Source organism: Molossus molossus, unplaced genomic scaffold (assembly GCF_014108415.1).
Source record: "Molossus molossus isolate mMolMol1 unplaced genomic scaffold, mMolMol1.p scaffold_m16_p_13, whole genome shotgun sequence".
Classification (NCBI taxonomy): domain Eukaryota; kingdom Metazoa; phylum Chordata; class Mammalia; order Chiroptera; family Molossidae; genus Molossus; species Molossus molossus.
This window is the reverse complement of record NW_023425348.1, coordinates 49,463,100-49,488,907: the sequence shown is the minus strand read 5'-3', so window position 1 is coordinate 49,488,907 and position 25,808 is coordinate 49,463,100. Positions and strand designations below refer to the sequence as shown.

The 25,808-nt window shown below is 40.3% G+C and overlaps 1 protein-coding gene and 1 pseudogene across 1 annotated transcript; both read left to right on the top strand.

Moving 5' to 3' along the window:
* Nucleotides 1–433: 433 nt before the first annotated feature.
* LOC118628417 (olfactory receptor 52E5-like) lies at nt 434–1,375 on the top strand. Its single transcript, XM_036259384.1, has one exon. The coding sequence runs from the start codon at nt 434–436 to the stop codon at nt 1,373–1,375; it is 942 nt and encodes a 313-aa protein (XP_036115277.1).
* Nucleotides 1,376–6,798: 5,423 nt separating this feature from the next.
* On the top strand, nt 6,799–9,424 carry LOC118628597 (annotated as a pseudogene).
* Nucleotides 9,425–25,808: the final 16,384 nt, after the last annotated feature.

Genomic DNA, 25,808 nt, shown 5'->3' with positions numbered 1-25,808 from the left:
TAAAACAGTTGAATTATCAGCCATATTCTTATATGTGTTTTATTACCATTGTTCCTTGACAATTTATTTGATACACCATTGCATTGCCATGTCCACTTCTAGTTATTTAGATCAGGCTGGCAATATCTCTCAGCTTACTTCAGACTCTTGCCTGCTCCTTTAATCTATTCTCCATTGCATCATTATGGAAGTCCCTCTAAAATGTAATTACAATTACATCATTGTTGAGACTGCAGTAGAGAACCAATTTTGGGATGCATCTTGGACAGAAAACAAGAGGTCAAGAATCTGGTGAGTTTTATATTTAAAAAAATTTTAAACCTTTTATCATTTTTTTTCACTCCAGGATCAGAACATTGATGCCCTGTATCTCCATGACCTGAAAGGAATGGGAGCCTTGGATTGAATGAAAATATTGGCCAGCACCATGAAGATGGCCCATCACAACACCACCCAATTCCATCCTTCCTCCTTTGTCCTTTTGGGGATTCCAGGCCTGGAAGATCTTCATATCTGGATTGGTTTTCCCTTTTGTGCTGTATATCTGATTGCCCTCCTGGGGAACATTATAATCTTGTTTATAATTCAGACTGAGCCTACCCTCCATCAGCCCATGTTTTACTTCTTGGCAATGTTGGCCTGCACGGACCTAAGCCTGTCCACTGCCACTATCCCCAGGATGCTGGGCATCTTCTGGTTCAATTTAAGGGAAATTGTTTTTGGTGCCTGTCTTGCACAGATGTTTATGATTCATCTGTGCACCGGTCTGGAGTCTGGGGTACTGGCAGTAATGGCTGTAGATCGCTATGTTGCTATATGCTATCCCCTTAGGTATACCACGATCCTCACAAACAAAGTAGTGGTCATTCTAGGTATAGTCATGATAGTGAGATCGTTAATTTTTGTCATCCCTTTTGTGTTTCTCATCTTGCTGTTGTCATTCTGTGGAGCCCGGATCATTCCCCACACTTACTGTGAGCACATGGGCATTGCCCGTCTTTCCTGTGCCAGTATCAGAGCCAACAATTTGTTTGGGATGGTTGCCTTTTCTGTGGGGTTCCTTGATCTTATAGTCATTGGTTTCTCCTATGCTAAGATACTCTGCACAGTGTTCCATTTACCGTCATGGAACGCCCGATCCAAGGCGCTCAGCACCTGTGGCTCCCATGTCTGTGTCATGCTCATCTTCTACATCCCAGCATTTTTCTCTTTTCTGACCCACCGCTTTGGTCACGGCATCCCTGGCTATATTCATATATTTTTGGCCAATCTATATATGGTTGTTCCACCTGCACTCAACCCTGTTATCTATGGGGTCAGGACAAAGCAGATCCGGGAGCAAGTCCTAAGGATTCTTAACCCTAAAAAGGTTTGATCCCTAGCTGTTCCAGTCATGATGATATGTATGGTACTGTGATAAATATAAATATTATGTATGTATGTATTTGTGTTTGGATTCAGCTAAGAGGAAAAACCAAGGTCCAGTGCAATGCTTGTATTCCACACACTCACGCACGATTGCCTCCTACCTGTGCTTTCGCCCTACTGACTTTCTGGACTGACTTGAAAAAAGCGTTACTAAAAGTCATCGGTTATCTTCCTGTCCTCATCACGTCCGCAGCCACAGCCCCACTATACAGCTGTGTGGCGTATGTAGGATTCAGCCCTACTTTGCACAACAGACTAAACTTGCCAAAGGTTGTCTTGATTTAACAGGATAAGCTGGATTTTTAAATTTCTATGAGGCCATTTGAAATCTGAAATCTAAAAGAATTGATGAGTTCGCTGAGGAAGCTAAAAAGTTTAATGGAAATGTTAGTGGCAGAAGACTTGTCATGTATAAGTTATGTTATGCGTTATTTATGTACAAAATATTTTCCGTAGAGGGGACTTTAAAGGTTTTCTGTACAACTTCTTAAGAGAAAATAACTAGAAAGGTAACCTCATTCCCTTAGTAAGTATGTCTTACCTTGATATTATTCTCTTAAGTCTGGTCTCTAGTGCTCCTGGAATATTCCCTGGTGATCCACATACCTCAATAGACATAGAAGTAAATTTTGAATCAAAAGAGACCCTGATAATATCTCAAATATCTTTCCAGGATATATGCAGGGATTTTATGTAACCTGCTTCTGGCATTATTATTAAAATGATGGCCACTGAAACAAATCAGGATAAAATTGTGGTAGTAGAAAAATTCAAGTGATGATCACAATGATTGGAAAGATGTGGCCATAACTTCTTCCCATCATTTTTTTTTTAATCCCCACCCGAGAACATTTTTCTATTTTTGTTCAAATAGAGTGGGAGGGCGAGAGAGGAAAAGAGAGAGAGAGAGAAATATCGACATGAAAGGGACACATTGAGTGGCTGCCTCCCACATGACCCTAACCAGGGCCGGGTCAAATTGCAACCGAGGTACGTGTCCTTGACCGGAATCAAACCCAAGGCTACTTGGTCTGCAGGCCGACGCTCCAACCGTTGAGCCACACTGGCCAGGTCTGCCCATCATTTTTTGAAAATTGTTTCTCAGGGCTTTCATCCCCTGACACTTCAGCCCTGCCCCAACCACAAGTCTAGCATGCTTCCACCGCCAGAGGGCGCCCCAGGCATACCCGCACGTGTTGGCAGTAGAAATGTGTTGGTGTGGAATCAAAGTGCAGAAGGAACAGGAACAGGGCACTGATCGGTCTGCTACAGCCCAACCCTGTACTGGTAACCTCTTCTCATTCTCTATGTTTGTTAGCTCTGTCCTGTCACTAGCTTTTCAAGATGTGGCCTGTCACAGTTTCTAAGGAAGCATTTGAGATAGGAAGATACATTCTCACCATTGCAGTTGGTGCAGAGACTATAACTTTCCCTCTCTCCTTTATTGCTCACAGGCAGCGTGTTTAGAAGTCTCTACTTCTAGTTGTGTCCTCTTCCCTGACTCATACTCTGGTTGGGGGTGAGGGGGGGAGCATTAATGTGAACCATTAAGGTATGCATGTGCCAAATGAGATGGGGGGGATTCACCTGCTTTCTCCCCAGTCTTCTTTGCCTATGATGTTCAAGTCTTGCTAATTCTATTTTTTTTTTTTTTCTTACCATGCTAATGGCCAGAAGTACTGCTCTGAGTTCCGTCTCCATTTTTGTGGTTTTCCCATGATTAAGGCTATAATGTGGAGACTGCGTTGTTAGCTTGTGTATAGTGAGCTGGTTCATTCAGTACCAGGACTGAGCTGTCCCTTCTCCTTTTATTTGGTCACTGGGAGCCTCTCTGAGGCCATTGTGTGAGGAGAGGGAAAGGCATTCATGCAAATGAGTTAGGCAAAATGAGGTGTGGGAAAACTGATTATGTAACTCTAGGCAACCCCCCAAACACTATTCTCTTGATGGAATGGGTTGCTGCTATGCCTGGAACTCTATTGCTTCTTGCTTCAGACAATGAGAGCTGTGGTTTGAATGGTGGCTGGTTCTCTGCTGCATTCTTTGCTGAAGACACTATGGGTTTATTTTGGACTCATGTTATGACTGGCCAGAGATTCCCCCAGTGTCTTTATCTACCACTAATACCAGGAGCACCACTCTATCTCCCACATCCTGTAGTCTGAGAAGCAGGCTACTTGAACCTCAGCCTAAACCTGCTACAGAGTTCTCCCTTGCTCTTGGTCTCAATCAAACTGTCAGCCTTCAATATCACCACTAAAGTAAATAATATATTAGATCAGAATTCTCAAGGGTGTTATATGTTATCTCCGAAATCCAGAGAGGCTTCTTTCTTAGTGGTAGGAGGAGCAAGTTACAATAATTTGTTCTTTAACATGGAGGTGATGTCTCAGCATGCCCCTCACTATTGGAAATGTAGACATGCCCTTAATGTGGCAAGCTCCTGAATCTTTGTGTTATTTATTTTCCACCCTGTCATGTGCATGTGTCTCATCCGAGAGTCCAGGGTACTTGACATTTTCTGCTTGACCACTCTGATTCCTATGATGCCATTGATGTACTGGATCAATGTGATAGGAGGTGTCAAAATGATCCAGGTCATTTCAGTCTGTTTTGTGACAAAGAGAAAAAAGGTAAATGTAGCCTATGAAAAGTCCTTGTATGCACACTGCTGCCTACGCTTGTTGACTAAAAACTGTTTTCTTGATAGGGATTCAGTGAAAGAACACATCAGCAAGAACAATATCCACCTAGTAAATGCGAGACACCCTGACTGTTTTAGCAAAGATGCCACATCAGGCACAACAGTTACTGGGGCTACAATATTTTTGATTAAATAAAGGAATGTATAACCAAACATAATAAAATAGAACTCCATGTATTGTTTGAAAATTGGGACAGACACTGAAACTGTTAGGACCTTCACACAGCAAAAGATGTATATAGCTAGCAAGCAGTTGGACATAAGCCCTCATCTTGGATTTTTATATTAAAAGTGTCACAAGAATAGGGCTTTTTGAAAACATTTCACTCATGTAGAACCATTGGTCATAAACATTAAAAATGTAGGGAGCAGATCTGAGTGTTTTATAGTTACTACAAAGTATAGAAGTGCATATACATTGGTTTTATGTACAATATTTATCAAGATCTTTCTGGAAAATCGGAACTTGGTATGCACTAATGTTTTACCTAAACCCTCTTGCCCTAGGGCTTTTGTATAATTAATAAGCAATAATTAATACTTTTCTTTTCTAAGTATCACATTCCACTCCTTCAACTGGTACAGGGTGGTCAACTTTGAGACTGCAGGGGCTGTGTAGGGATCACAGAATGTGAAGGGCTGAGAGGAAGGCTTTCTCCTTCAGGGATAAGATCATGCTGGCTCTTGAGTCTCTGGCCCCTCCAGGGCCAGCAAGGCAGTCTTTCCCAGGGGAAGCTCAAGCATAAACTCTACTTTCCGAAAACCAGACTGGAACAGGTTCAGACGAACTGAGCCAGAAACAACCCTTCCTGGCAGAGATCACGGTCTCTACCCAGTAAGTCTGGCTCCACCAGGACAGAAAAGCACCAAGCCACCACTATGATACAGGGCATCTGGCTAGAGCAGGGGTTGAGGTGGGACTACAGCTGGGCTTTCAACTGGAAAAGCTGTAGGGCTGAAGTTGAAGATAGGAGCTGGAAGGAAAAGTGTGGAAGAGAAATGGCGTAGGGCCAGGTGGAGATGACGATGCCAGAGCTGAGCCCAGGCTTCTGTGTGCTCTGGGGAGAGGTCAGGTTCAGATGGAGGTTCAAGGATCCGCAGCAGAGTATTATATGGGAGATCTTTTGAAGAGCCGTTGTTGAAAGCTTACGGGAATATGAGGGAGAATGAAGATTTGGACGGCAAAGAAGATTCCCAATTACACTCCCTTGATTATCACTGCTTAGAAATCTTCACTAGTCTGCCTTTCTTATTCCCTAAAAGCACCTGCCCCCGTTTCTGTTGTTTCCATTACGTCCCCTGCATCCTTGTCCTTTCTATTTACATCCAGTCTCTTCTATTTTGATTTTAGTTTTCTCTCCTTCTTAAAATTTTCTTGCCCCCATCTATTTTCTGGGCATGCATGCTCTGCTCTCCTCACTCTTTCCACTCACTGTCTGTCCTTCACCTGTCAGGCCTAGATTCATTCTGCTGTGCACAGCTTCCTCTTGACCAGTAGAGGTCCCCAGGGGAGGCATGCAGGGTTGGGGGTTTGTGGATGAACAAAATGTAATCTTGAGATGTGCATTCTTGCCGCCAGTCCAGCCAAGGACAAATGTGTGAGAAAGACCCAGTTGAAATGTTGTAGACCAATGAGACAGACAAGACTCAGACTCCGAACTGGGTTCAACTTAAGAGAGCTTTATTAGCTGCGACTGTCCCATCCTACGCAGAGAAGAGAGCAGCCCCGAGCTCGGGGTGGGTTGCTTATATAGTTGTCTTAGACCCTGTTAAGGAATTTGCAGTTAGCTGTTATGCCTGAGGGAGCAAGCAGTTTTGATGTACACAAAGCAATGATTATCTGTACAATGCAGTGGTTATCTATTAATTCTAGCAGCTGGTTCTTGTCATTCTCTTAAAATCCAGGGGTAAGGTCTGCTTAATGGGAAAATTTTTACTGTAGGTTCACATAGCATGTGTTTGTCCTTTATAAAAAAGCCACCCACCAAGGGAGTGAATGTGTGGCCAGAACAGTAAGAAAGCTGGGTCAGCAGAGACACTATCTTAAGGACATGATTACCTTAAGCACTGTAACCAAGGGAACTGCTTTGCAAATAAATCAGGCTGCACCCAGAGATTGGAAGCATTTGCTCCCTTGTGATGCTCCCCCTCACTCCAAGCTGTGCCTGCTTGTAGTTCATCATGTTGGGAGGACCCCCCCCCCCCCGGCAGGCTGAGAGTCAGCAGAAGCAGGCTTAGTGCACTGTGTCCCACTCAATAACTCTCTCTGCTCATTATTACCACTCCTTACCCTCCTCTCGCCTCTAGGTCCTATTGAACAGGTTTGACATCAGCCACAATAATTTTTTTCAAGATTAACACAAATTCCTATTCACCTTCTCTGTACTCTTAATTTAGAACTAAAAAAGGTTATTGAGAAAAGTCTCTGCACAGATGCGGCCCCTGTAGACACCAAAAGCAACAGTCTTACCCGTTGGGTCACTGAGAAGATTTGCTTGTACATAGCCCCTTAGAGATAACAATGTTTGCTCTAGGAAGGCTGTCTGCAGACTACTCAGAACAATAAAATGGGCAGAGACATCTTATTAAACTGGGCAAAGAAACTGAATGACTGGGGAGAAGAGGGCAGAATGGTAGAAATACAGGTGCCTAGGAACCGAAGCGCGATGGTACCACGAGAGAAAGGCACCCTTCAAGAAAGAGGTCATGAACTTTATGGCTAGTGTGCAACGATTGTCCTGGAATTTAGCCAATGTCCTGGCACACGCTGATCCTTCTGACTGTAATAGTCATATTGATCTTTAAGGTCTTCTCTTTGACTTTGGTGTTTGAAGTTAGACCATGAAATCGAGGTTTACACACTTAAATATATCTAGGTGTACATTTATTTTTATTGATCTCACCAAGATTCATTTGAATGTAGTTATTGATATAGTTCATCTCTTCTGAATAGTTCATAAGTCTCCACCCCATTCTCTCTCCTGTTCAAGCTGGAACTCTGACTACGTGTAAATTAGACATTTGCATGCTATCCTCTGGTTCTGTTATATTTTCTTCAGTATTTCCCATTTTAAGAGTTTCTCTCCACCTTCATTCTGAATAGATTCTTCTGAATCAGATTCTATTATCCACTGTTTTGTGGGCTTTTACTCATGATTTTTTACTTGTTTTTTTTTTTTTTTTTACTGCAAGCAACCCTATTTTCACAAGTCTCTGTGTTGATGTTCTCCGAGGCCTAAGATTCCTCAAAAAAGGAATTGGGCTTACTTCTTTCATCTGTGTTTCATTTTATATTTTCTGGGGCCACTATAATTTAGGTTAACTTTAAGTCCTCCTTGAGCCAAACAGTTGATGTGAGCTCAGGCTGCAAAGTCATGAGGAAAATTTCTCTCCTATAGAACAAATTTAGAGGCAGTAAGTTTTCTTTGAATTTAGGAGGGGGTGATGAATAGCAATGATAAAGTGGGTTTATTTCTCCATCTTCATTCTAGATGCTGCAAAGTTCCATCTGTATGGGAGATCACCTAATATATTTTCCACCTGCTTGAGCTTAGGTTTTATCTTCTCTCCCTTAGCTCTACTAAGTAAAGAAAACAGATACTTAAGTTCATATAATGCCATGAATGCCCTCGGGTTGAAAATTAACATAGTGTTTGATTTTCATTCAATCTGTAGCCTGATAATTTTTTTTTTTTTTTTTGCTTGCTCATGGATGCAGTCAAGGTATTCAAATTCAAATATACGTATAGGTTATAGGTATAGCTATGGGTAAAGCTATTGGTATAGATAGAGACTTCGACTAATCATAGATATGATAAAGACTTAATTGTGGATGCCATAGCCTTTAAAATATATACCAATACATTAAACAAATTTAAACTTAAATGTTCTTTTTGAGTTTACATGTTTCATTAAAATAACACTTGATGCTTAAATGATGTTTTTCAATCCTCACCTGAGGGTATTTTTTTTGCATTTATCTTGAGAGAGAGAGGAGGGAGGAAGGGGGGAGAGAGAGAGAGAGAGAGAGAGAGAGAGAGAGAGAGAGAGACATCGATGTGTGAGAGACACATCAAGTGGTCGCCACCCACACAACCCCAACCAGGGCTGGGGACAAACTGCAACTGAGGTACATGCTCTTAGTGGGAACCGAACCTGGGCCTCTCTGGTCCATGGGCCCATGCTCCAACCGCTGAGCCAAACCAGCCAGGGCTTAAATGATTTCTGATTCATTAAATATTAACCAAGCAAATACACTAAAAAGATACATTCACACAGGAGAAAATATTAGATGAAACACAGATGAAAGAACAACAAGGAGACATTATTTTACACATTACACAAATATTTTCAACCACCTTTTATGTGTTAAAAAGTGTGCTAGGCATAAGGGATGTGGGGCAGATGAGCTGGGTTGTGTCTTTGTCCTCATGGATCTTACAAGCCAAGTAGTCATCAGAGACTATGGTAGAACTCACTCCTTCTTTCTTCTTCAGCTGCTCAAAGACATTTGCCTCACTAAAGTCACTGACAACGCTGCCTGATAACAACAGCTCCCTCTCTGTTGAAACCTCTGATTTGCTTCTGAATTGTTTTGTCAGGTCCCCAGGTGGCAACATGGCTGTCTCTGCCCCTCAGCCTCCTCTTCCTTATGGCCATGGTGGCCAACACCACCCTCCTGATCATCATCTGGCTGGAGGCCTCTCTGTAAGAGCCCATGTATTACCTGCTCAGCCTCCTCTCTCTGCCTCACCATCATCCCCAAGGTCCTGGCCTCATGTTCTGGTTTGACCTCAGGTCCATCAACTTTTCTGCCTGCTTCCTCCAGATGTTCATAATGAACAACTTTCTGCTAGTGGAGTCCTGCACATTCCTAGCCATGGACTATGACTGCTATATGACCATTTATAAGCCTCTCCACTATCCATCCATAATCATTGACCAATTTGTAGCAAAGGCCACTGTCTTCATCCGGAATACATTTCTCACTGCATCAATCCCCACCCTCTCTGCCTGGCTCCATTACTGTAGAAAAAATGTCATTGAAAACTGCATCTGTGCCAACCTTTTTGTGTCCAAGCTCTCCTGGGATAAAGTTGCTCTCAACAGAGTCTACCAGTTACTGTGGCCTGGACTTTTCCGGGCTCTGACTGCATCTTCATCTTTCTCTCCTTTACATTCATCCTTTGAGCTATTCTTAGACTCAAGGCAAAAGGGGCGGCTGCCAAAGCTCTGAGCTCTTATGGCTTTCATTTTATTCTCATCCTCTTCAGCACCATCCTGCTGGTTTAAAAAGGTTCCCCTGATAGCCCTGTCTTACTTAATACCCTACACCAGGCAATTCCTGCAGCTCTCAACCCCACTGTCTATGGCGAATGAACCCAGGAGATTAGACGGGGCATTTGGAAATTACCAAGGAGAGGTGGGTGACAGAAAAAACGGAAGTGTGTTCTTTCTTTGCTGTTCTCCATAAAGAATTCTCATAGTCACAATCGAAAGTCAGGGACTGAAAAATGGAAATGTCATCCTAATCTCTCTAGACACGCCTGAGGACATGAACTGTATGGTTTCCCTGACATGCAGGACTGCATCCTACTTCTTATTATTCTATGGTATCCTGGCAGAGACTAAAAATATAAATGTGTAATTGCTCATCATGCTACTCAGACCAGGGTCTATGCATTTGGATGAGTCAAGCATCACACCTAATTGTTTGATCCTGATGAAATCCTCAGTAGACATAGTGAAGATGGAAAATCAATACTACTTAAGTATGTGTAGTCAATTGGAAGTGTCAGTACTTAAAGACAGTGTACAGGCTTGGAAGAGTAAATATATGATTAAAAACACAGTTGTCAAAAAATACTTAAAATAACCATTATGCTTTAACATTTTCTTTGGGAATTTAAGAATAGTTATGGAAAATTATTTTATGACCAGCTGAGTACTAGAAAATGGGATACTAAATAAATAAATCTCAATCTCATTATATATATAAAAAAACAACAAACATGGTCTGGTGGAAAAGGGAAACATATATAAAATCAATTATATTGCAATGTAAAAAGAGTTAGATAAAAATACACAAATAAGGCCCTTTGAAAGCCCAGAAGAGAGAGAAATTTATTTATTTTTTTCTTTTTTTTTGTTACAGATGTTTCTCCTTTTTTACCCCATTGGCACCCCCCTCCCCATCCGCCCGTCCCATCCCCGGCTTTGTTGTCCATGTCCATTGGTTATGCGTAGATGCACATAAGTTCTGTGGTTTATCTCTTCCCTCCCATCCCCCCACCCCTCTTCTGAGGGATGTCAGTCTGTACCCTACTTCCATGATTCTGGGTCTGCAGTATTCCTCAGACTGTTATGTTCATTATATTCCATAAATAAGTGTGATCATATGGTATTTGTCTTTTTCTGCTTGGCTTCTTTCACTTAGGATAATACTTTCCAGGTCCCTCCATGTCGTCTCAAATGGTAAGAGATCTTTCTTTCTTACAGCTGCATAGTACTCCATTGTGTATATGTACAACTGCTTTTTTATCCATTCGTCTACTGATGGACACTTGGGCTGTTTCCAGATCTTAGCTATTGTAAAGAGTGCTGCTATGAACATGGGGGTACATATATTCTTCCTGATTGGTGTTTCAGGCTTCTTAGGGTATATTCCTAGAAGCGGGATCACTGGGTCAAATGGAAGTTCAATTTTTAATTTTTTGAGGTAACACCACATTGTTTTCCATAGTGGCTGCACCAGTCTGCATTCCCACCAGCAGTGTACTAGAGTCCCCTTTTCTCCACGCCTTCGCCAACACCTGTTGTTTGATGATTTGTTGATGGCAGCCATTCTGACAGGTGTGAGGTGATACCTCATTGTTGTTTTAATTTGCATCTCTCTGATGATTAGTGATGTTGAGCATTCCTTTATGTGTCTCTTGGCCATTTGTATGTCCTGTTTGGAGAGGTGTCTATTCAGCTCCTTTGCCCATTTTTTGATTGGGTTCTTTGTCTTCCTTTTGTTGAGTTGTATGAGCACTCTACATATATTAAAAATTAACCCCTTATCTGATATATCATTGGCAATGATGTTCTCCCATACAGTGGGTTGCCTTTCCATTTTGATCATTGTTTCTTTTCAGAAGCTTTTTAGTTTGATGTAGTCCCATGTATTCATTTTTTCCTTTGTTACTGTTGCCTTTGGTGATGTATCAGTGAAAATTCTGCTCCGTATGATGTCCAAAATTTTGTTGCCTATAGTCTCTTCTAGAATTTTTATGGATTCATGGGTTACATTTAAGTCTTTTATCCATTTTGAGTTTATTTTTGTGTATGGTGTAAGTTGATGGTCTCGTTTCATTTTCTTGCATGTAGCTGTCCAATTTTCCCAACACCATTTATTAAAGAGGCTGTCTTTACTCCACTGTATGCTCTTGCCACCTTTGTCAAATATTAATTCAGCATATTGCCGTGGGTCCATTTCTGGGTTCTGGGTTCTGTTCCACTGGTCTATATGCCTGTTGTTGTACCAGTACCAGGTTGTTTTGATTACAGTCACTTTGTAGTATAACCTGAAATCTGGTATTGTGATCCCACCTACTTTGTCCTTCTTTTTCAAAATTGCTGTGGCTATTCGGGGACCTTTTTGGTTACATGTGAACTTTTGAAGCATTTGTTCCAGTTCTGTGAAATATGTCGTTGATATTTTGATGGGGATTGAATTGAATCTATACATTGCTTTGGGTAGTATGGACATTTTAATGATGTTAATTCTTCCATTCCATGAACAAGGTATATGCTTCAACTTTTTTTTTTTTTTTTTTTTTTTTTTTTTTATCCTCACCCGAGGACATTTTTCCATTTTTTTGTTCAGGTAGAGTGGGAGGGAGAGAGAGGAACAGAGAGAGAGAGAGAAACATCGATGTGAAAGGAACACATCGAGTGGCTGCCACCCGCACAACCGACCAGGGCCGGGGACAAACTGCAGCCGAGGTACGTGCCCTTAGCGGGAACCGAACCTAGGTCTCTCAGGACCGCAGGCCGACGCTCTAACCGCTGAGCCAAACCGGCCAGGGCTGCTTCAACTTTTTTATATCTTCTTCTATTTCTTTTTTCAATGTCCTGTAGTTTTCTGTAAATAGGTCCTTTACTTCTTTGGTTAAGATTTTTCCTAGGTATCTTAATTTTTTTGCCGCGAAGATAAATGGGATTGTTTTGTCAATTTCTCTTTCTGTGAGTTCATCATTGGTGTATACAAATGCCGTCGATTTCTTGACATTAATTTTGTATCCTGCTACTTTGCCAAATTCATTTATTAAGTCTAGTAGATTTTTCATGGAGTCTTTAGGGTTTTCTATGTATAATATCATGTCATCTGCAAATAATGACAATTTCACTTCATCCTTTCCAATTTGGATCCCTTTGATTTTTTCCTCATGTCTGATTGCTGTGGCTAAGACTTTAGTACTATGTTAAATAAGAGTGGTGAATGTGGACATCCCTGTCCTATTCCTGTTCTTAATGGAAATGTTTTTAGTTTCTGCCCATTGAGTATGATATTAGCTGTAGATCGTTCATATATGGCCTTTATTATGTCGAGATATGATCCCTCTATTTCCACACTGCTGAGCGTTTCTATCAGAAATAAATGCTGGATTTTGTCGAATGCTTTTTTAGTGTCTATTGATAGGATCATGTGGTTTTTATTCTTCATTTTATTAATGTGGTGTATCACATTTATTGATTTGTGAATATTGTACCAACCTTGCATCCCTGGAATGAATCCCACTTGATCATGGTGAATAATTTTTTTGATGTATTGCTGGATCCGATTTGCTAGTATTTTGTTCAGGATTTTGGTGTCTATGTTTATCAGGGATATTGGCCTATAGTTTTCTGTCTTTGTAGTGTCTTTTTCTGGTTTTGGAATTAGAATTATGCTGGCCTCATGGAACGAGTTTGGAAGTGTTCCTTCTTCTTGAATTTTTTGAAGTAGTTTGAGGAGAATGAGTATTAGTTCTTTTTTGAATGTTTGGTAAAATTCCCCAGTGAAGCCATCTGGGCCGGGGCTTTTGTTTGCTGGGAGAGTCTTGATTACCTCTTCAATTTCCTTAGTTGTTATTGGTCTGTTCAACTTTTCTATCTCTTCCTGATCCAGTTTTGGGGGACTGTGTGTTTCTAGAAATTTGTCCATTTCGCTTAGATTGTCCAATTTGTTGCCATATAGTTGTTCATAGTAGCTGTTAATGATCTTTTGTATTTCTGTGGTGTCGGTTATAACTTCTCCCCTTTTATTTCTGATTTTGTGTATTTGGGTCCTCTCTCTTTGTTTCTTGGTGAGTCTAGCTAAGGGTCCATAAATCTTGTTTATCTTTTCGAAAAACCAGCTCCATCCTTCATTTATCCTCTAAATTGTTTTTTTTGGGCTCTATGTCATTTATTTCTGCTCTGATTTTTACTATTTCCTTCCTTCTACTTGCTCTGGGATTTTCTTTGTGTTTGCTTACTAATTCTTTAAGTTGTGAGGTTAGACAGTCAATTAGAATATTTTCTTGGTTCTTGAGGTAAGCCTGTAATGCTATGAACTCCCCTCTCAGAACTGCTTTTGCTGCATCCCATAGATTTTGTGTTGTTGTGTGTTAATTTTGATTGTTTTCCAGGAAGTTTTGAATTTCTTCCTTCATCTCCTCGGTAACCCATTCTCTGTTCAATAACATGCTATTTAGCCTCCATGTGTCCAAATTTCTTTGCATGTTCTTGATGCAGTTGATTTCTAGTTTCATGCCATTGTGATCTGAAAAGATGCTTGATATGATTTCAATCTTCTTGAACTTGTAGAGATTTAGTTTGTGTCCTATCATGTGGTCTATCTTTGAGAATGTCCCATGGGCACTTGAGAAGAATGTGAATTCTGTACTTTTGGGTTGTCATTCTCTGTAGATATCTATTAAATCCATTTGGTCAAGTGCTTCATTTAGAGTCTCTGTTTTCTTGCTAATTTTTTGTCTAGAGGATCTATCCAGTGCTGTCAGTGGGGTGTTGAAGTCCCCTGCTATAATTGTATTGCTGTCAATTTCTTCTTGGAAGTCCTCCAGAATATTTGTAATCTATTTTGGTGCTCCTATATTGGGGGCATATATGTTTATCAAGGTTATATCTTTCTGTTAGATAGATCCTTTCAATATTATGTAATGGCTTTCTTTGTCTCTAGTTATGGCCTTCATTTTAAAATCTATTTTATCAGATATGAGTATTGATAGCCCAGCTTTTTTTGCTTTTCATTTGCTTGGAGAATTTTTGTTCCATCTCTTCACTTTCAACCTATGTGAGTCTTTTGTTGTGAGAAGGGTCTCTTGTAAACAACACATAGATGAGTCATGCTTTCTTATCCAATCAGCTACTCTGTGTCTTTTTATCGAAGCATTCAGTCCATTTACATTTAAGGTGATTATTGATATGTACTTGTTTATTGCCATTTTTGTTTAGTGTGGTTCTATTTTTCTTCCTATTTCTTCTACTAATTACAGTAGTCCTTTTAACTTTTCTTGCGGTGCTGATTTGGTGCTAATGTATTCCCTTAGCCATTTTTTATTTATTTATTTTTGTCTGGGAAGCCCTTTATTTGACCTTCTATTTTGAATGATAGCCTTGCTGGGTAGAGTTGTCTTTGATTCAGATCCTTGTTTTTCATGACCTTGATTACTTCATGCCATTCCCTTCTGGCCTGTAGTGTTTCTTGTGAGATGTCACTGAGAGCCTTATGGGGTTTACTTTGTAGGTAACCTGTTGCTTCTTTTTTGCTGCTTTTAGGATTCTCTTTTTCTTTAATTTTTGGCATTTTAATTACTATGTGTCATGGTATGGGCCTGTTTGGGTTCTTGTCACTTTTTTTTTCCTTTTTTTTTTATTAATTAATTTTTGTTACAGATGTTTCTCCTTTCCCCCCGCTCATTCCCCCCTCCCCCACCCTCCCTGCCCTTTCCTCAGTTTGTTGTCCATGTCCACTGTTCATGCATACATGCATATAAGTTCTGTGGTTTATCTCTCCCCCACCACACCCCTCTTTAGGGGATTGTCAGTTGGTATCCCACTTCCACGTCTCTGGGACTACCCCTTTCCTCAGACTGTTATGTTCATTATATTCCACAAATAAGTGAGATAATATGAAACTTGTCTTTCTCTGTTTGGCTTGTTTAACTTAGGATGATACTTTCAGGTCCCTCCATGTAGTCTCAAAGGATAAGAGATCTTTCTTTCTTACAGCTGCGTAGTACTCCATTGTGTATATATACCACTGTTTTTTTTTTTTATCCATTCGTCTACTGATGGACACTTGGGCTTTTTCGAGATCTTAGCTATTGTAAATAGTGCTGCTACAAACATGGGGGTACATATATTCTTTCTGATTGGTGTTTTAGGCTTCTTAAGGTATATTCCTAGAAGTGGGATCACTGGGTCAAATGGAAGTTCACTTTTTAATTTTTTGAGGTAACATCATATTGTTTTCCATAGTGGCTGCACCAGTCTGCATTCCTACCAGCAGTGTACTAGAGTCCCCTTTTCTCAACACCGTCGCCAACACTTGTTGTTTGATGGTTTGTTGATGGCGGCCATTCTGACAGGAGTGAGGTGATACCTCATTGTTGTTTTAATTTGCATCTCTGATGATTGGTGATGATGAGCATTTATTCATATGTTTCTTAGCCATTTGTATGTCCTGTTTGGAGAGGTTTCTATTTAGTTCCTCTGCCCATTTTTTAATTGGATTCTGTGTCTTCCTTTTGTGGAGTTGTATGAGCACTCTATATGTATTGGAAATTAACCCCTTATCTGATATATCATTGGCAATTATGCTCTCCCATACAGTGGGTTGCCTTTCCGTTTTGATGATTGTATCTTTCGCTGTGCAGACGCTTTTGAGTTTGATGTAGTCCCATGTGTTAATTTTCTCCTTTGATTCTATTGCCTTTGGTGATGTGTCAGTAAAAATTCTGCTGCGTATGATGTCTGAAATTTTGTTGCCTACATTCTCTTCTAGGATTTTTATGGATTCATGAGTTACATTTAAGTCTTTTATCCATTTTGAGTTTATTCTCTTGTAGGGTGTAAGTTGGTGGTCTAGTTTCCTTTTTTTGAAAGTAGCTGTCCAATTTTCCCAGCACCATTGCTTAAAGAGGCTGTCCTTGCTCCACTGTACACTCTTGCCACCTTTGTCAAATATTAATTGAGCTTATTGTCTTGGGTCCATTTCTGGGTTCTGGGTTCTGTTCCACTGGTCTATATGCCTGTTCTTGTGCCAGTACCAGGCTGTTTTGATTACAGTCACTTTGTAGTATAACCTGAAATCTGGTATTGTGATACTCCAAATTTGTTCTTCTTTTTCAAGATTGCTGTGGCTATTTGAGGCCTTTTTTGGTTCCATATGAACTTTTGAAATAATTGTTCTAATTCTGTGAAGTATGCTGTTGGTATTTGGATGGGGATTGCATTGAATCTATAGATTGCTTTGGGTAATATGGACATTTTAATGATGTTAATTCTTCCAATCCATGAACAGGATATGTGCTTCCACTTTTTTATATCTTCCTCTATTTCTTTTTTCAACGATCTGTAGTTTTTTGTGAATAGGTCCTTTATTTCTTGGGTTAAGTTTATTCCTAGGTGTCTTAATTTTTTTGTCGCAATGGTAAATGGGATTTTTTCTTAGTTTCTCTTTCTTTGAATTCATCATTGGTGTATAAGAATGCCATTGATTTCTTGACGTTAATTTTGTATCCTGCTACATTGCCAAATTCATTTATTAAGTCTAGTAAACTTTTGATGGAGCCTTTGCGTTTTTCTAAGTATAGTATCATGTCATCTGCAAATAATGACAACTTCACTTCCTCCTTTCCAATTTGGATCCCTTTTATTTTTTCTTCCTGTCTGATTTTGTTTGCTGGGAGAGTCTTGATTACATCTTCAAGTTCTTCTGTTGTTATTGGTCTGTTCAAGTTTTCTATCTCTTCCTGATCCAGTTTTGGGAAACTATGTGTTTCTAGAAATTTGTCCATTTCGCATAGATTGTCAAATTTGTTGCCATATAATTGTTCAAAGTAGTTGTTAACGATCTTTTGTATTTCTGTGGTGTCAGTTGTTACTTCTCCTCTTTCATTTCTGATTTTGTGTATTTGGGTTCTCTCTCTTTGTTTCTTGGTGAGTCTAGCTAAGGGTCCGTAAATCTTGTTTATTTTTTCGAAAAACCAGCTCTTTGTTTTATTGATCCTTTGAATTGTTTTTTTGGTTTCTATGTCATTTATTTCTGCTCTGGTCTTTACTATTTCCTTCCTTCTACTTGCTCTCGTGTTTTCTTTTTGTTTGCTCTCTAGTTCTTTAAGTTGTGAGGTTAGATAGTCTATTAGAGATTTTTCTTCTTTTTTGAGGTAGGCCTGTAGTGCTAATGAACTTCCCTTTCAGAACTGCTTTTGCTGCATCCCATAGATTTTGTGTTGTGTCTTCATTTTCATTTGTTTCCAGGAATTTTTGATTTCTTCCTTGATCTGCTCGGTGACCCATTCATTCTTCAATAACATGCTCTTTATCTTCCATGTGTTCAAATGTCTTTGTATGTTCTTGATGCAATTGATTTCTAGTTTCATGCCATTGTGATCTGAGAAGATGCTTGATATGATTTCAGACTTCTTGAACTTGTGAGACTTAGTTTGTGCCCTAACATGTGTTCTATCTTTGAGAATGTCCCATGTGCACTTGAGAAGAATGAGAATTCTGTAGTTTTGGGTTGTCATTCTCTGTAGATATCTATTAAATCCATTTGGTCTAGTGCTTCATTTACAGTCTCTGTTTCCTTGCTAATTTTTTGTCTAGAGGATGTATCCAGTGATGTCAGCGGGGTGTTGAAGTCCCCTGCTATGATTGTATTGCTATCGAGTTCTCCTTTGAAGTCCTCCAGAAGTTTTTAAATCTATTTTGGTGCTGCTATATTGGGTGCATATATTTTTATCAGGGTTTTATCTTCCTGTTGAATAGATCCTTTCAATATTATGTAGTGGCCTTCTTTGTCTCTAATTATGGCCTTCATTCTGAAATCTATTTTATCAGATATGAGTATTGATACCCCAGCTTTTTTTTCTTTTCCGTTTGCTTGGAAGATTTTTTTCCATCCCTTCACTTTCAATCTATGTGAGTCTTTTGTTGTCAGATGGCTCTCTTCTAAACAACACATGGATGAGTCATGCTTTCTAATCCAATCAGCTACTCTGTGTCTTTTTACGGGAGCATTCAGTCCATTTACATTTAAGGTGATTATTGATATGTACTTATTTATTGCCATTTTTGTTTAGTGTGGTTCTATTTTTCTTCCCATTTCTCCTGGTAATTACAGCAGTCCTTTTAACATTTCTTGTAGTGCTGGTTTGGTGCTAATGTAATCCCTTAGCCTTTTTTTGTCTGGGAAGCTCTTTATTTGACCTTCTATTTTGAATGATTGCCTTGGTGGGTAGAGTAGTCTTTGATTCAGATCCTTGTTTTTCATGACCTTGATTACTTCATGCCATTCCCTTTTGGCCTGTAGTGTTTCTTGTGAGAAGTCCGCTGAGAGCCTTATGGGGTTTCCTTTGTAAGTAACCTGTTGCTTATATCTTGCTGCTTTTAGGATTCCCTATTTGTCTTTAGTTTTTGGCTGTTTGATTACTATGTGTCTTGGTGTGGGCCTGTTTGGGTTCTTCTTGGGGCTCTCTTTGCTTCTTGAACTTGAATGCCTTTTTCCTTCACTAAATTAGGGAATTTTTCTGTCACTATTTCTTTGAATATATTCTGTAACCCTTGCTTATTTTCTTCTTCTTCAGGGACTCCTATGATGCGAATATTATTCCATTTCCAGTTGTCCACAGTTCTCTTAAGCTGTCTTCCTGTTTTTCTAATCGTTTTTTCCTTTTGTTTTTCTGATTCGTTGATTTTTTCTAGTCTGTCTTCTAATTCACTGATCTGGTCCTCAGCTTCCCCTACTCTGCTTTTAAGACCTTCCAATGTGTTTTTCATTTCTGATATGTCATTCTTCATTTCTTCCTGTTGATTTTTAATTTCCATCTGGTTGATTTTCAACATTTCTATGTCTTTACTCATGGTGCTCATATCCTTTCACATGCTGTTGAGCTTCCTCAACATGATGGCTCTAAATTCTAGTTCTGTTAACTTGCTTAACTGCACCTCATTTATCTCATCTTCCGTAGAGGTCTCTTGTTCTTTCATTTGGCTTTTGTTTCTGTTTTTCACCATTTTGGCTATCACAGTGGGCTTTGGAGTCTGCCAAATTTTCCCTGTGGGTGTTGGTGTTCTGCTGTTTGTGGCTCCCTCTCCTGGGTTTAATGTGCTAGGGCGGACCCACTTTAAACACCACTGTCAAGTCTTAGCTTCTCTGGTTAATGTTGCTAGCCCAGGGAATGGTAGTTATCCTCTAGCTTGTTTTTGACTGGAGGGTATTAGTAGAGGTCACCTGAAGACCCTTGGTTTCTGAGTTGCCTGAAAAACTCCCTCAGGTGGTCAGTGTAAGAGGATTTCCTGAGGGTTGGGCAGCTGCTGGTTGTTAATGGGCCTCAATTAGCATTTCAATGGCCACCAGGTGGGGTTGAATATCTGAGGGAGGGGCTGCCACCTCTCCCCAGGGCCCTGGGAAGGATTAAGATGACCACGGTCCTGTGTGGCTGCACCCAGGGAAAGCTCTTAGCACCCTCCAAAACCCTAGTGTCCCCACACCGTTTCAGTCCAGTCGGCCTTCCCTCTGCCAGAGCCCAAGGTGAGTGGCTGCTGCTAGTTTAGCCTCTGTCTAGACTCTGCATTGTGGAGCCGCCTGGGACTTTTAACCCGAGGGCGCTGCTTCCAGCCAAGGGCAGCCACGGCTGTGGCACCATCTGAGGGCATTGCACTCAGCAGAAACCCCAGGACTAAGGTGAGGTAGCGGGACTCTTCTGTGGTGGAAGCAGCTTCCAGCAGAGTCCCATGGTCCCCGCGAGTCCATGTGGCACCATCCGAGGGCTTAGCATGCAGAGTTCGCAGGACTCAGCCTCGGTAGCAGCGTCCCGCTGAGTCACCTGGTCGCAGCCAGTCCATGCCAATCCATGCGGCACCAGCCGAGGGCTTAGCAGGCAGCAGAGTTGGCAGGACTCATTCGGTGTTGCAGCCGAGGTGGCAGCAGCAACTTCCCACCGAGCCCCCTGGTCCCCGCCCAGGCCACTGCGGACCGTGGGCTCCTGGCCCCCTCTCGCGTCCTCGCAAGCCTACCAGGATTGAGTCAGTGTCCCTGGTTATGTGGTCCTCCAAGGTGTCTTTCGGTTGCCCCTTCCTAAAGATTTGCCTTTATTTTTGTTGTAAATCCAGTTTGGTCCTGGGAGATGGTCTGTGTAGCTCCATTCACTCCACCGCCATTTTTCCCCTTTTGGTTCTTCTTACTTGGGGCTCTCTGTGCTTCTTAAACTTGAATGCCTTCTTCCTTCACCAAATTAGGAAAGTTTTCTGTCACTATTTCTTCAAATATATTCTCTAACCCTTGCTCATTTTCTTCTTCTTTGGAGACTCCTATGATGCGAATGTTATTACGTTTCCAGTTGTCCCACAGTTCTCTTAAGCTGTCTTCCTGTTGTTTTAATTGTTTTTTTCCTTTTGGTTTTCTGATTGGTTGAGTTTTTTCTACCCTGTCTTCTAATTCACTGATCCAGTCCTCAGCTTCCTCTACTCTGCTTTTTAGACCTTCCAATGTGTTTTTCATTTCTGACATGTCATTCTTCATCTCTTCTTGGTGGTTGTTAATTTCCAATTGGTTTATTTTCAGCATCTCTATGTCCTTACTCATGCTGTTGAGCTTCCTCAAGATCATGGCTCTGAATTCTAGTTCTGTTAACTTGCTTAACTTCTCCACATTGATCTCATCTTTGGTGGAGGTCTCTTGTTCTTTCATTTGGCTTTTGTTCCTGTGTTTCACAATTTTGGCTATCACAGTGGGCTTTGGAGCCTGTCAAGTTTTTCCTGTGGGTGTTGGTGTTTTGCTGTTTGTGGCTCACTCTCCTGGGTTTGATGAGTGCGGGAGGACCCATGTTAAGCACCACTATCGAGTCTTACTTTCCTGGTTAAAGTTGCTAGCCCAGGAAAGGTACTGTTATCCTCTAGTTTTTTGCCTGGATGCTAGCAGTCGAGGTTACTTGAAGAGTTTTGGTTTGTCAGTTGATTGATAAACTCCCTCAGGTGCTCAGCATAAGGGAATTTCCCAAGGGTAGGGTAGATGCTGGTTGTTAATGAACCTCAACTTACATTTCCATGGTCCACAGGGTGGGGTTGGGTCTCCGAGGGAGGGGTTGCTGCCTCTCCCCAGAGCCCTGGGAAGGAGCAAGATGGCTACCATCCTGCATGGCAGCAACTCAGCAAAAGCTCTGAGTACCCTTCAAATCCCAAGTGTCCCCCCACAGTTCCAGTCCAGTCTGCCCTCCCTCTACCGGAGCCCAAGGTGAGTGGCTGCTGCTAATATAGTGTCTGTCCCGGCTCTGCGCTGTGGAGCTGCTTGGGACTTTAATCCGAGGGTGCTGCTCCCAGCTAAGGCCGCTGCTGTCTGTGGGCTCCCAGCCCCTGTCTCGTGCCTTCGCAATCCTACCAGGATCGAATCAGTGTCCTTGGTTATATGGTCCTAGCAAGCTGCTTTTCTGTTGCTTTTTCCCGTCAATTTGTCTGTGTTATAGTTGTAAATCCAGTTTGGTTCTGGGAGACGGTCTGTGTAGATTGTATTCACTCCACTGCCATTTTGGAATCTCTGAGAAATTTATTTCTTTAGGTGGGACTCATTTACCCATTTGGCTTCCTCCTTCAGTTCACTACATGTAAACTGCCTTTCTAGAAGTTTTACAAAAACCTGAACCATATTTTTGTCTTTGGGACATTTTACTGTTTGTTCCTCTGTCCATTAGGTCTCTTCCTCAGGTCCATTGAATTTTCTTGACCACATTATGTATGTATGTATGTATGTATGTATGTATGTATGTATGTATTTATTTATCCTCACCCGAGTATATTTTTCCATTTTTTTTTTTTTTTAGATAGAATGGGGATAGAGTAGAGGGAGAGAGAGGAAGAGAAAGAGAGAGAGAGAAACATCAAGGTGAAAGGGACACATTGAATGGCTGCTACATGCATGACCCAATCAGGGCCGGGGACAAACTGCAACCAAGGTATGCTCCCATAGCGGGATCCGAACCCCGGTCTCTCTGGACCACAGGCCAACGGTCTAACTGCTGAGCCAAACAGGCCAGGGCATTGATCACAGTATTTAAAATGGTTTTCAGCAATATTCCCCCAAAACAGAAAAGAATTCCTAAGGCCATCTTTGTTTCCCTGTTCTGCATAACATTTATTCCTGTCAATGACCATAACATTTTACTCATTTATTTGTTAAGTCAGCCTAAAATTTAAGCTGCATAAAGGCAAGAATTTTTGTCTATTATGTTCACTGCTATATCTCCAGTAGCTGAACAGTGCTTGGTATATGGTAGAAACCCATAAACATTTGTTAAATAAATGATTAAATAAATGTTGCATAAATGATCAAATGTATGCTAGTTACCAGGAATATAATTCAGACATGCTTCTTGTCTTCTGAGTTTTTACGCTAAGTATCAAGATTGAGGGAGAGAGCATATTTCATACATGAATTCATGATCTGAGATACTGTATGGAACATCATTGTAGGAAGAGGCAGAGGCTCGGGTAAAACCAGAAGTACATTTTTAGACATGAGACACACAAGTGGAAGTGAATGGAGAGCCCTTTGAGGACTTACAGGTTTGGCACTCACCTAAGATGGAAACCTGGGAATTGAAGCAATGGCAGTAAGTAGGATGACCTATGGAAAGAAAATAGAGTAAGAACACGAAAACCCACACAAAGCCCTATATAATCTTTATCTTCTGGTGTGAGGAGATGAGCATGGAGAGAACACAAAGTCATGGTCAGAGGAGGAAAAGCAAAAATGAAAGAATCACGGGAGAAAACACCTAAACATGGACTGTGGTTAATTCAAGGCCACCTGTAGAGTATGCAGGACTCCCATCTATAGAAACAATGAAATGTTTAAAAGGCACTGCAAAAATTGTAAGTCCCCGTGAGCCCACTGTAAAGTGTATGGGGTTATCAATGAAAATTCAGAATAATGGATAGAGAAGTAATTCTTACATTTGTCCAGTTGGTGCACATGAAAATTATTTGTAGGGTCAAATCACCATCTCTTGACAGAAAAGGGGACATAAAATATTTGAGCCGGTTTTTGTAGTCACATCTGGGTCTAGGAATTTGATTTAGTAATAGCAGTGCCCAGAAAAGAGCTGTGCTGGGGCAGGGAAAATGGAAAATGGCTCGAAGGGCTGGTTGGCCTAGATTGTAAAAAACAAGCAATATCAAAGCCCAGACAGCAATAAAGCTTTTCCTCAGAGTGTGATAATTACAAAACTTACCAGGAGGATTTATAGCCTAAGATTTGCTTTTATCCATCTTTTCCTCTATTCCTAGATGCATTTAACTATCCAAGGTACTTAGTGTCCTAATGGAATATGAGTTCAGGATAAAAGATAATAAAAAAAGAATAAGCAGAATAAAATTAAGTCAATAATTTTAAACTACCCAGTTCATAAGAATCAGAATTAATAGACTAGATAGAATAATAATTTCAGACATGTTAACAGTGTTTAGGATATAAGTACAAAATACACATTTATTCAATAAATAAAAGCTTCAAAGTTAAAACAATTGATAATACTAGAAATATAAAGTCCAAACATTCAGTTATAACAGAATTAATTTAAAAAATAAAAGTGGATAACAAGGCATCCAGTGGTTGAGTTGAAAAGCTGATCAAATGTAACTAAGTAGCACATTAATGAACAGAATGGGGCCAAGGAAATTTTCTTGTCATGATGGGTAACGGGCAGAAGACGCAGAAAGAAGAAAGAGGAAATGGTTAAATATGTACAAAGATGTCAAAATGTACATTTGATCTAATAAGTCACATTAGGAAATAAACAATAAATGAAAAGTAACAGACTTGAGTAAATAGAAATAAAGACATTCTCATAAATTTAAAAAAATGTAAGACTTCAGATTGAAAGACATTATAAAGAGACAAATTAGATGTTAAAAAATAAAAACACTTACATATATTATAGTGATATCAGAGGAAAAGAATCAATTCTAAAGGCTGCTTGCAAGTCATCTACTGTCTTAGGCAGATTCCTAAACAGGCTCTTAGATTCTGATATTTGCCCGTGGTTATTTTGGGGAGTTGAAGTTGAAAATAAAAAGATTGAGAAACAAAAGTCAATTATAGTTGCAAATTTAGTAATGAACAAAAAAAAATCACAAAGGAGAAATATTAACATTACATATGGAAGTTTCAAAGATGGCCACACATTCTTTTACACTTCTCAAAGAGGAAGTCAAGTACAGTCTCTCTTCTCTTTAGTGACTCACTTGTAACGAACAGACTGTGACCGAAGTGATGCTGATTATAGAATGTACAGAAATAAAATCTATAAAAGACCTAAAAATTTCTGGACAAGAATTCTAATGGGAGCTCACCCTACGCTATAATAGTTTATATTACAAAGCAACAGTGATAGAAATGTTGTGGCATTGCTGTAAGTAAAGTCAAATACAACAATGATGGAATACAAACACAACCATGTAAGTATAAGAACTTGGTATAAAATAAAGCGACCTATCAAAGCAGTGGAAAAAGGTTCAGTTATTATCTCTATATGGAGAAAAATAAAGTTAGATCTATATTTAACACTATAAATGGGAGTGATGTTCAAAAATACACTGTAACTGGTACAGCACTTCCAGCAACGAAACAGACACTATTCAGGCCATACAATGGATGGGCCCTGCTCTGCTGACATTAACTTACTACCTGGTGGGTCATGGGAACGTGTAGGAGACACCATGAGAGTGGCCAGGGTAGAGCCGAGGACACTAGGAGGCCCAAAGTAGAGAAGACTTATAAACATTGCATGCAGTATTATTAGTATTTTCATGGCTCATGTGACTATAGTAGTGTATACTAACTTAATATTACTCCTTATGCTGTTTTAAAACAAGTTTTTATTGATTTTTTAGAGGGAGAGGAAGGTAGAGATAGAAACATTGATGTGAGAGGGAAACATCAATCTGCTGTCTCCTGCACTCCCCCTACCGGGGATCAAGCCTCTAACTAGGGCATGTGCCCTGACCGGGAATCAAACCTGGACCTCCCAGTCCATGGGACAATGCTCAGTCCACTGAGCCACACCAGCTGGGCTCACTCCTTACACGTGGCAATCTGAACCACAAGTAGATATGACTACCTCAATATAAAACATAAGACAATACGTTTAAAAAAGTAAGACAAACAAGACAAATAAACAAAAGCACCTTTGTGACCTTAGATGGATTCCCCAAAGAAAACTTATTAGTAGACAAACAGACATACAAATGACCAACAGATATATAAAATATGTTCAACCTCACTAGCTATTAGAAAAATGCAAATCAAAGCTACTATGAGGTACCACCTTACACCTGTTAGATTGTCCATTATCAACAAGATAAGTAATAACATGTGTTAGCAAATGTTGGAGAGGATGTGGAGAAAAAGAAATCCTTGTTCACTGTCGGT

Bases quoted from the DNA above. Each gene is read 5' to 3' on its own strand.
- LOC118628417 (XM_036259384.1), top strand. From the start codon at position 434: ATGGCCCATCACAACACCACCCAATTCCATCCTTCCTCCTTTGTCCTT.